This window comes from Entelurus aequoreus, linkage group LG12, assembly GCF_033978785.1.
Source record: "Entelurus aequoreus isolate RoL-2023_Sb linkage group LG12, RoL_Eaeq_v1.1, whole genome shotgun sequence".
Taxonomy (NCBI): Eukaryota; Metazoa; Chordata; class Actinopteri; order Syngnathiformes; family Syngnathidae; genus Entelurus; species Entelurus aequoreus.
In genome coordinates, this window is record NC_084742.1 from 19054530 (window position 1) to 19067566 (window position 13037).

Here is a 13037-nt window from a genome sequence, read left to right on the forward strand (position 1 = left end):
CGGTGAGTCGGCCTCAGGGGTTCGGCGGAGCCTCCACCGCGGAGGTCAAGACACACCCGACTCATAGTGTAAATAAAAACTTCTCCCTATCGGCATATTATGGATACCCCCAAACAATGTTCCCTCTAATTTTCCATCTGATTTGCAGGTGTGTAATTTGTTGTGAGTTCAGGCACTGTGTTGGTTTTGTTCTTTGAACAAGGTGATGTTCATGCACGGTTCATTTTCGCAGCAGTAAAAAAAACATAACTTTGTCTTGAATTTGAAAAAAATAATTTAATTTTTCACTAAAGATGGGTTCGGTGAATGCGCATATGAAACTGGTGGGGTTCGGTACCTCCAACAAGGTTAAGATACGCTGGTCTAGAGCAGGGGTCACCAACGCGGTGCCCGCGGGCACCAGGTCGCCCGTAAGGACCAGATGAGTCGCCCGCGGGCCTGTTCTAATAAAAAAAAAAAATTACATTTTTTTTTTTTTTTTTTAAATTAAATCTACATAGAAGAAACACAAGATACACTTTCAATCAGTGCATCAACCCAAACAACCTCCCCCATGCACACTCATCCACACCCACTCACACAAAAGGGGTTATTTCTTTCTGCTACCAATATTCTGGTTCCCACAACATAGACAACACATCTGCAAGGGACACAGTCCCTGAAGCACACATGATTGTATAGGCTGCTGGTCCACTAACATTTTCATTAATGACTATTTTTTATGTAATAATTTTTATATTGTTTTACTTTCTTTTTTTTCCAAGAAAATGTTTTTTATTTATTTATCTTATTTTATTTTATTTTTTAAAAAAGGGCCTTATCTTCAACAGACCAGGGGCCGTACTTATCAAGCTTCTTAGAATTACTCCTAAGAAGTCTGCTAAGAGTTGACTTAAGAGTAAATAAATTATTCGCTGAAAGCTGCACTTAAAAGTTAGTTATCAAGCGTCTTACTCACACTTTCAGCGAAGTGTACGACTGAATCTTAAGTGTCACGCTCAGAGCTGAATTACGACATTACTATGTGCCGTAAACGGAATTTTAGGTGACGTCATTTCTGTGTCCATAGAAATGACCAATCACGGAAGGGAATCCGTTGTCTAAGAATAAAGAAATATCTTGGAAATATTTAAGTGGACAATGGGAGTGTATATTTTGACAATAAACTACAAAATAATACAAAACAAACTAGTCCCCGCCGGCACTCACGCTACCGCTCCCTCTCTTCTATCGCCCACACACTCACTGACGTCACTCACCTCACGGCCACACACATACGCTACTGTCATAACATTTTCTTTCCAATTCATTAATTAGGCAACTAATTTGAAACTGGTGTGGGTGGCTCTATATATACTAGCCCACTGCAGACACATGCAGAAATCAACAAGGAATCGAAAAGTATTAAATCTGTGACAAAAATAATATCCGCTCTGTCTAAACGATACCGTTTGATCAGCTGCTCGTCATCAAAAAAAACAACAACATTGTTCCGTTCCCTGAACGTTCGCGCACGTCTCTCTCGCCTCAGTGCCATCCCCTGCTGGCAACTCCTAACCACTTAAGACACCTCTGAAGGTCTCTTAAATATCGTGGAGAGTAGGAGTGATTCTTAGACTTAAGAACGTTGATAAAAAGCTTTTATTCTTAAGTTTGAGAGTAGGACTAAATTTCGCAAATTCTCAGGACTTAAGTGTAAAATGGCACTCTAAGAAGCTTGATAAGTACGGCCCCAGGTTGTCAATGAAATTACATTTTTTTATAGGGTTTTTTAAACCAGGCCCAGTCCAGACAATGTCCAAGTCGGACTCAGCAACACACACCTTCATTCATGTACACAGAAAAAAATTAGGGAACACAACAGATTGCATATAATTTATTAACAAAATTACATTTTCAAAATAAGCATTTATGTACAGTCCAGATTATGTCCAGGTCACTCAAATTAGGGAACACAACAACAGATATCATATAATCTATAAACATAATTATACTTTCAAAATAAGCCTTTGAGGACTTCTCATCTTTTTTTTAATGTTTTTTGGCATCATTATCGTTTTCAACCATGTAACTTTCTAAAATTAGAAAATACTGAATAAATGTTTTAAAGAAAGTAATACTAAGTGAATATCTGTTTTTGGCATTAAAAATAAACATTTTACAGAGTACTATAATTAAATTGACTAAATCATGATTGTCAATGAACTCTCCTAAAATAACAGAAACCACATTAAGCTTCATAAACACACCAATCCTTAAACACATTTTTTCAACTTCCACCCAAAACAAAGACAATATGACAATACCAAAACAAATGCAGGGTGGATTCAGGCTCCTGACAACAAAATCGGCAATCATCTGACTCTGTCATATTCCATAATTTTAACATTTTCCCTGTGGGTAAGAAGTTATAAATAATTTTAATTTGAAAATAACGATTTTGCACATCGATAGTGGTTTTATAGATTAGTTTGAATATGGCATCCCATGGCAACGGGCAGTCAAAAAAGTCCTCCCATTTTCCATTTGTGTTGTATGAGGCAGCCTTCAAAGATTTCTTTATTAAATAAAAATTATATATTTTTCTATTTATTTTAGTTCCTTTTTGCCAACTAGAATTTCTTATTAGAGGTTTACAAACTAATAATTTAGTAGTTCCATAATTAATTATTTGTTTCCATCTTTTCCCAATTACTACAGTTAGTTGATAAAATGAAAAGCTTGAGCAAGCATCACCATACATAGCTCTAAATTCATCATACTTCATAATTTTACCATTCTCATTGATAATATCATTGACAAAAATGATTCCTCTTTCAAACATATTTTTCCAAAAGAAAGGCTTTCCATCTATTACAATATTAGAGTTCATCCATATTAACTGCTGCAAAATATTGTCTCTTTTTTCTGGCACATAAAATTGAAAACACCACTATGAGTGGATTGTTTCCATGTTTCCCAGCAGACTCTCTGGGAGGGGATCACTTGTAAAAAAGGTTACAATTTCTTTTGATACAGTACATGTTTTTTGTCCAACAGGACATTTGTGTACCACTCAATGTTTAAATACATCTTTGGAACAATTGATGCTTTTAAAGACAGACACATAGCTTCAAGGTTGAGAAGTTTCAGGCCCCCATATTCATACTCTTTGTACAAAACCTTTATTTTAATCTTTTCTGGTTTGCCGTTCCAGACAAAATCGAAGACCCTCCGCTCATAAATCTTAAAAAAGTTTTGTGATGGAGCTGGTAATGACAAAAACTAATAAATAAATTGAGGAATAATTAACGAGTTGGCAATAGACATTTTACCATACAAGGTTAGGGATTTCCCTTTCCATAATTGCATAATTTTGTCCAGCTTTCTTAGTCGATTATCATAATTTACTGAGCCTAGATCTTCCAGATTTTCTGGGACAACAATACCAAGTATGTTAACTGGTCCATCTGTCCACAAAACAGGCACTTTGCATTCCATTCGAAAGGACGTTCCCTTTAGATTTCCGATCCTTAACATTTTACATTTATCATAATTAAGCTTAAGGCCAGATTGCTGTGAAAATATGTCCAAAAGATTAAGAAGGTTCCGCAAACAATGAGGAAAAATCTTATCTTTGTGAATCAGCCTTTTCTGACATGAACTTCATCAAGAACAAACACAGAACACGCCTCACTGATGCACATCTGCAAGACTCACTCAGAGTTGCAGTGTCAAGTTACACACCAGAGTACAACACACTAGTTAACAGCATGCTATGCCAGGCTTCCCACTAACTGACAAAGAAACAGATAACAGATTTGGTGTCCAGTTCAAAGTGTGACATGATTTAAAAATTTGAGAGTTGACTTTTGTATTTTACATGAGTTATTATTTGTACAAACATGGTGCAAAGTAATTCATGATTTGTTAAAAAATGTTAGTGGCTAGCTAGTTAAAATGGGATATTGTGATTTCACAAGACTGTCTTAGAAGTGATCATTTGAAAATGTTCAATTTGAAAAATGTGCACTTAGAGAAAATATAAAAATAAAGTGTTGCATATTGATATTTATCTGTTTCTATATATATTTATTGTGAGAAATCATTAAGATGATCAGTGTTTCCACAAAGATAAATATCATTAATTATTAATAATAACAGAGTTAAAGGTAAATTGAGCAAATTGGCTACTTCTGGCAATTTATTTAGGTGTGTATCTAACTGGTAGCCCTTTGCATTAATCAGTACCCAAGAAGTAGCCCTTGGTTTCAAAAAGGTTGGTGACCCCTGGTCTAGAGTGTTTCCAAGCCGACACGGCACACCGCGGGGAATACCAGTAATATTAGAAAAGGGGTGTCAGACGTACGGCCCAAGGACCGGATCAGGCCCGCGAACAGGTTTTATCCGGGCCGCGGGGTGAGTTTGCCAAGTATAAAAATTAACCTGAAATTTATTGAATGAAATAAATGATAAATGGGTTACACTTGTATAGCGCTTTTCTACCTTCAAGGTACTCAAAGCGCTTTGGCAGTATTTCCACATTTACCCATTCACACACTGATGGCGGGAGCTGCCATGCAAGGCGCTAACCAGCAGCCATCAGGAGCAAGGGTGAAGTGTCTTGCCCAAGGACACAAGGGACGTGACTAGGATGGTAGAAGGTGGGGATTGAACCCCAGTAACCAGCAACCCTCCGATTGCTGGCACGGCCACTCTACCAACTTCACAATATGTCCACAGGATGTCACAATAGTAATTATTTGTATCTTTGTAGATTAGATAGATGGATAGATACACAGGATGTCACAATAGTAATTATTTGTATCTTTGTAGATTAGATAGATGGATAGATAGATAGTACTTTATGGATTCCTTCAGGAGAGTTCCCTCAGGAAAATTAAATTATGCTACATATGTACAAAATAAACCACATGATCTTAGTACATCAGTCGAGGAAAATGATCAAACTACATAAATAACATACTTTAATTAGATTTGGATATCATTGACAATGTGCTATTGTCACACTTTTATGACACCCCATATATAATATTCCATAATTCCATTGTGGCAAAACTATGGGGGGTGCAGTCTTGGCAGCTGCACACAATGTAAGTGTGTTACATAAATGAGTCAAATCTTTGACTGGACCTGTGTCATATGCTGCTGCTGCTTGTGGAGGTTACATAAGATCACTACTCCTGTTATACCATTCAAAATATATATTTTTAACCTATTGACTTTTTTTTTATCTTACTGCACCTAGCTAACACATGAGCTGAATACACTTTCCACTGCGGGTCCAATTTTCCATTGAAAAGTGAGACAACTCACCTTGTTGAGCTCTTCTATCCTGCGGATCAGGTAGGGGTTGCTGGAGGAGTTCTCAAAGTAAACATAATCTGGAAAAAACAAGGCAAATACAATGTTCACTTGAAGAAAATCAGAATTCCTGAATGATCGGCGTGCAATTTGTCAGCGACAGCAAAAATATTGACAGCCCGGCTTCCTTACATAACATGTAGACTAGGTATAGGACTTTGATGGAATTTCTTTGCTTAATTAAGAGCTATAATGAAGAGATGTATGTACTGTTGTACTGTATGTACTTGATATTCATATTTTTGAGGTGATCAAAACACTTATTGGATACTGCCCGAGGCCTCATCTGTTTTTGAAGGCAAATAATAATTTTAATAAGTCACTGTACTGTATTCAGCTTTGTTGTTTGCTCAATTTGTAAACACATTTTTGGATGATATATTTTTGCATTTGAAGTCATAAGAAGTGTTCATTATACAGTACTATATACACATTTTTTCAGTAAAAAATTTCCCGACTCAGATTTCAGGAATGTGTTAATACACTACACTGTAATAGTCACACGTGTGAGGTTGTACTTAAAAGAAGAAACTTAGGTAAGAAAGTTTGTATGATAAAATATAAACATTGAACACAAAAGTACACAAAAGTGCTAAATCCTACCCTAGGCTCCTGAATTGCTTCAAGATTCACACAAGATGCAGAAGGCTGACTTTTAGCACCTTTATTATCAGCTGTGGATGAACAACATTACATAAGGGTGGTAAAAGCCCCAGAAGAGGATTTAAGATGAGTGATCCTGCAGCACAAGCGTGTTGTCAACTCATCACGGAGGGAAGTAGAAAGGCAGGAGACTTAGACAAACTTTATTGATCCCCAATGGAAATTGTTTGACACAGTAGCTCAATTACAAGAGGAAAGAATAACTGAAACACTATTCAAGGGCACTAAAAAAAAAGAAGAAATAATAAATAAAATATAATAGACAATACCAAAATACAGAAGTAATCGTATATCAATAGAATGGGACGACTAAAAATAAAATAAATTATAAGTACCTATATATAACTTGAGGGACTCTCCTGAAGGAATCAATAAAGTACTATCTATGTATCTATCCATCTATCTATCCATCTATTAATCTAACTTACACGAAAAACAAAAAAAAGATCCGGTAACGTTAAGCAGTATTTGGGAATAATCCAGTGTGAGCTTTGTGAATATGTATCTCCTCTTCATGTCTGCAAAGGTTTGCTGTGAAAGTGCTCAGTGTGGCAACCGGCAGCTTGAGGCTGAATGAAGACGACTCTCCTGGGATGATCAGGATCTTACAAGTGAGGCTCTCCATGGGAATACATCACATGTATTACACCTACATGTGCTTTGATCACAGCTTGGCTGACAAATGCTAAAGTGCACAGTGCACACACAAGGCAGAATTTATTGGATCATTTAGCAATTGCTCAGTTGCTGGGACTTTAACATGCACACAAGTGTCAAATATAACACCTAATTTAATGACTTCAGGAAACTAATGTCAATCAGATCAAATCACATCTGATATGAACACAAGCCATAGCAGTAGTCGTGGAATGCTGCACAGTGTGCACACCTTGTCAAACGTTCCCTGAATGTTACTTTACATTACAATATATTACACATTATACACAAACGTTTAGCATGGCCTCCATAGAATGTACACAAAGTACTAGCATTGGCATTGTACGTACAACGTACACCTAATGTCAACATAATTCCTCAAACGAAAAGTGTTAATAGTGCTATGAGAGATATATTTTTCGTACAATTAAAAAAACATATATTTGGTGTTAGTTCTGTGTAAAATTACGATTCATATCGTAGTATGACATAAAAATGTCTATCGTATGATATAATTATCTATTTTTTATATCGTAATTTTACGTGAGCTGCGACTAATGCAAATGGTGTAAGGATGCTACTTTGCAGTAGCATTTTTACATCACTTGAAAGAACTTCACGGCGACAGCATGGATGTCAACAACATTGCACAGACACCAAAATGGAAGCTAAACCAACAGGACCTGAACAGAAAATGGTGCCAAAACGAGTAAAAAATAAATCCTATGTTTGGATTAAAAAAGTCAAATATTGACCCAACAACAGTAGGCTTATCTGCAAAACATGCCGCCAACGAGTCGTTGCTAGTGACTTGAACACATCTATTCTTTTCTATCACTTGAGGACATGGCATGAAGAACAGTACAGAAACTGTGTCAAAATGCAACAAAGTTTAAGTTACCTCAAAACCACAAAGTATTGAAAGGAAAAACACTAACACAAGCCTTACAGAGTTGTTGTTCAAAGGCACTTCCGTCCATGACAAGCAGTCCTGAAGAAACAGTCTTGACCCTAAAATTTACTCTCAAAAAGAAGGGTTGGTACTAAAATACTTCCATCCATCCATCCATTTTCTACCGTTTATTCCCTTCGGGGTCGCTGGAGCCTATCTCAGCTACAATCGGGCGGAAGGCGGGGTACACCCTGGACAAGTCGCCACCTCATTGCAGGGCCAACACAGATAGACAGACAACATTCACACTCACATTCACACACTAGGGCCAATTTAGTGTTGCCAATCAACCTATCCCCAGGTGCATGTCTTTGGAGGTGGGAGGAAGCCGGAGTACCCGGAGGGAACCCACGCAGTCACGGGGAGAACATGCAAACTCCACACAGAAAGATCCCGAGGCCAGGATTGAACTCACGACTACTCAGGACCTTCGTATTGTGAGGCAGACGCACTAACCCCTCTTCCACCGTGCTGCCACTTGTTGTTTTATAATTGTCTTGCCCTTTTCACATATAAAAATATATGCTTTATAAAAGAAAAGCACAATTACACAAAAACACACACACACATATATATATATATATAAACACACACACACACATATATATATATATATATATATATATATATATATATATATATATATATATATATATATATATATATATATATATATATATATATATATATATATATATATATATATATATATATATATATATATATATATATATATATATATATATATATATATATATATATATATACACAGTGGGGCAAAAAAGTATTTAGTCAGCCACCCATTGACAATCAATGGGTGGCTGACTAATATACACATATACATCGTGTCCCACGATTCGATTCAATATCGATTCTTGGGGTCACGATTCGATTCAAAATCGATTTTTTTCGATTCAATGCGATTCTCGATTCAAAAACGATATTTTCCCGATTCAAAAGTATTCTCTATTCATTCAATACATAGGATTTCAGCAGGATCTACCCCAGTCTGCTGACATGCAAGCAGAGTAGTAGATTTTTGTAAAAAGCTTTTATAATTGTAAAGGACAATGTTTTATCAAATGATTGCAATAATGTAAATTTGTTTGAACTATTAAATTAACCAAAAATATGACTTATTTTATCTTTGTGAAAATATTGGACACAGTGTGTTGTCAAGCTTATGAGATGCGATGCAAGTGTAAGCCACTGTGACACTATTGTTCTTTTTTTTTTTATAAATGTCTCATGATAATGTCAATGAGGGATTTTTAATCACTGCTGTGTTGAAATTTTAACTAATATTGATACTGTTGTTGATAATATTCATTTTTGTTTCACAACTTTTGGTTTGTTCTGTGTCGTGTTTGTGTGTCCTCTCAATTGCTCTGTTTATTGCAGTTCTCAGTGTTGATGGGTCGGGTTTGGTTTTGGAATTGGATTGCATTGTTATGGTATTGCTGTGTATTGTTTTGTTGGATTGATTAATTAAAAAAATTTAAAATTGAAATAAAAAAAAAATTAAAAAAATAAAATCGATTTTTTAAAAATGAGAATCGATTGTGAATCGCACAACGTGAGAATCGCGATTCGAATTCGAATCGATTGTTCCCACACCCCTAATATTTATACATACCTATATACAGTACATACATACAGTATATACAACATACATACACATACATATATACACATATACATACATATATATTAGGGGTGTAACGGTACGTGTATTTGCATTGAACCGTTTCGGTACGGGGGTTTTGGTTCGGTTCGAAGGTGTACCGAACGAGTACACATGCTAGCAACGACCGGGCTAGGACAACATGCAAAACCCAGAGCTAGAAGACCCTCCTGCCTCGTTAAGATCTCCCGTTTGGGAACACTTTGGCTGCGCGATACAACAATGGAGGACGGACGTTTCACCCTTCACTCTACCCGGTAGCGGGTCTCCACAGCTCCGGACTACAGGGTAAATGACGAGTCCGGCGATTAGTTGCAAATCGTGGCTTTATTGAGGTCTTGCACACAGCCAACCCAACAAAACACTAGCCACTCCCCGCACTCACACTACCGCTCCCTCACCTCGCTCGCCCACACACTCACCTCACATGCTGTCACATATTAAAGGCCTATTGAAGTGAAATGTTTTTTATTTAAACGGGGATGGCAGATCCATTCTATGTGTCATACTTGATCATTTCGCAATATTGCCATATTTTTGCTGAAAGGATTTAGTAGAGAACATCGATGATAAAGTTGCAACTTTTGGTCGCTGATAAAAAAAAAAGGCCTTGCCTGTACCGGAAGTAGCGTGACGTCAAAGGTTGAAAGGCTCCTCACATTTCCCCATTGTTTACACCAGCAGCGAGAGCGATTCGGACCGAGAAAGCGACGATTACCCCATTAATTTGAGCGAGGATGAAAGATTTGTGGATGAGGGACGTTAGAGTAAAGGACTAGAGTGCAGTGCAGGACATATCTTTTTTCGCTCTGACCATAACTTAGGTACAAGCTGGCTCATTGGATTCCACACTCTCTCCTTTTTCTATTGTGGATCACGGATTTGAAAAAAAACATTAGCTATCCACCTACGCCAGCCAGCCCTCATCTGCTCATCAACATCCGTGCTCACCTGCGTTCCAGCGATCGACGGAGCGACGAAGGACTTCACCCGATCACAGATGCGGTCGGCGGCCCGGAGACGGAGGAAGTCAAGGTGAGGTCGGCGGGTAGCGCATCTGCTATCCATCTCAAAGTCCTCCTGGTTGTGTTGCTGTAGTCCGCCGCTAATACACCGATCCCACCTACAACTTTCTTTGCAGTCTTCATTGTTCATTAAACAAATTGCAAAAGATTCACCAACACAGATGTCCAGAATACTGTGGAATTTTGAGATGAAAACAGAGCCTTTTGTATGGGATTCAATGTGTCCGCATACTTCCGTTTCAACGATTGACGTCACGCGCATACGTCACCATACATAGACGTTTTCAACCAGAAGTTTAGCGAGAAATTTAAAATTGCACTAGATAAGTTAACCCGGCCGTATTGGCATGTGTTGCAATGTTAAGATTTCATCATTGATATATAAACTATCAGACTGCGTGGTCGGTAGTAGTGGGTTTCAGTAGGCCTTTAAAGGGCCACACACACACATACGCTACTATCATAACACATGCTAACTAGGGCTGGGCGATATATCGATATGCACGATATATCGATATGCGCGATATATCGATATGCGCGATATATCGATATGCGCGATATATCGCGGGTTTGTCTCTGTGCGATATAGAAAATGACTATATCGTGATATTCGAGTATGCGTTCTCATGCAGTTGCTTTTAGCTGCTGGCATTACACTACAGGCTCTCCTCGCTCTTTCCTGTCTCTCCTTCTCACAGACAGACAAGCGCACCTTCTTACACACGTCACATACTGTCACGTCATACGTCACATACGTATACGCCCTCGCGCAGCAAAGAGGTAGCAGCATGGCTAACATTAGCTGTGATGCTAGCGGTCATACGAGAGAAAGAAGGTGCGAATCTGGTAACAAATGAAGGAATAATTAATTCCCCCAAAAAACAGCAGGGGGTCCATCGTCTGGCGGTGGTTTGGCTTCAAGTGGGAATATGTCGAACAGACAACCGTAATTTGTCAAGTGTGGGGCTAAAGCGTTGCTATAAAAAGTAGCATTACTGCTAATATGTAGCATCATTTGAAAAGTCACCTGCTAGAGAATGAACAGTGCTTACTCCGCATGCCAACATCTCCGTTCGGTGCCACACGCCCACACCATCAAAATGTTGAGGCAAACATTTCCAGATCAACACCGTATGAAATTTTTTTTGATTTTTTTAGTTGTGATTTCCTTCTCTGCATGAAAGTTTTAAAGTAGCATATATTAATGCAGTATGAAGAATAATGTTTTAATGTAGACACATAGAATCATCATACTGCTGTGATTATATGCTTCAAGTGTTCATTCAAGGCTAAGGCAAAATATCGAGATATATATCCTGTATCGCGATATGGCCTTAAAATATCGCGTTATCAAAAAAAGGCCATATCGCCCAGCCATATGCTAACCCATTTGAAGCGTCACCACCATATTCAAGCAGCCTCTCCTCGGCGAGTCAGGCACGGCTAAAGCAATAACAAATGTTTTTATAGCAGCAGATATAAGTCCATATTGCATTAAAACTAGATTTTGACCCACTTCTATGGTGGAAGAACAATGAGCCCATATATCCTCTTACTGCCAAGTTAGCCAGGCTGGGTGGGGAAAAGAAAAGTTAATCTGACGCTGAGTTGACTTGAAACTGTTTAATGTTGCACTTTTTATATGTAGAAGAAAAGTTTTGTCATTTTATTTAATCTGAGCAACAACTTGAGGCAGTTTAATGTTGATTAAGGTGGACCCCGACTTAAACAAGTTGAAAAACTTATTGGGGTGTTACCATTTAGTGGTCAATTGTACGGAATATGTACTGTACTGTGCAATCTACTAAAAAAAGTCTCAATCAATTAATCAATCAATCAAAAAAAGCACTTTATATGTAGAAAGATTTTGTTAAGAAACCATTCTGAGCCTTATCTTATTTAGTTTTTATTGTATATATGTTGACCACATTAACCCTGGCAATGAACCCTGTGTGTATATGTATGTTATGCCATTGTTTACAAATTTGTAAATAAATAACCAAAAAATGTATATTTTGTTGTTTTCTTACTGTACCGAAAATGAACCCAACTGTGACCTCTAAACTGAGGTACGTACCGAACCGAAATGTTTGTGTACCGTTACACCCCTAATATATATACATACATATAATATATATATACATACATATAATATATATACTAGGGGTGTGGGATAAATCGATTCGAATTGCGATTCTCACGTTGTGCGATTCAGAGTCGATTCTCATTTTTTAAAAATCTATTTTTTTTTTATTTTTAAAAAAAATTAATCAATCCAACAAAACAATACACAGCAATACAATACCAATGCAATCCAATTCCAAAACCAAACCCGACCCAGCAACACTCAGAACTGCAATAAACAGAGCAATTGAGAGGAGACACAAACACGACACAGAACAAACCAAAAAAAAATGAACAATAGTGTCCAGTGTTTCCCACACATTCATTTATTTGTGGCGGCCCGCCACGAAAGAATTACGTCCGCCACAAATAAAAATTTGCCTGTCCAGCTTCACAGGCAAATCATATAGTTGATGTAGATGCCCATATCGGCTGTTCAGATTTACTTTACAAAAGAGAAGTGTAGGATACTTCTCTTGTTGCCTTATTTGTATTTGACTTTATTAAATGTATTTATATTAGAAACACAACATGTGTATATAACAAAGGGTGCAAAGTCTGCAGGCAG

The 13037-nt window shown here is 37.4% G+C and overlaps 1 protein-coding gene across 1 annotated transcript in view; it reads right to left on the reverse strand.

The window, feature by feature from the left end:
• The window catches only part of mta2 (metastasis associated 1 family, member 2), a 32621-nt gene that overhangs the window by 13903 nt on the left and 5681 nt on the right, over positions 1-13037 (reverse strand). Inside the window, exon 2 of the mRNA XM_062065023.1 lies at positions 5317-5384. Within this exon, the coding sequence (XP_061921007.1) occupies positions 5317-5384 (68 nt within the window). The remainder of the gene's footprint in view (positions 1-5316; positions 5385-13037) is intronic.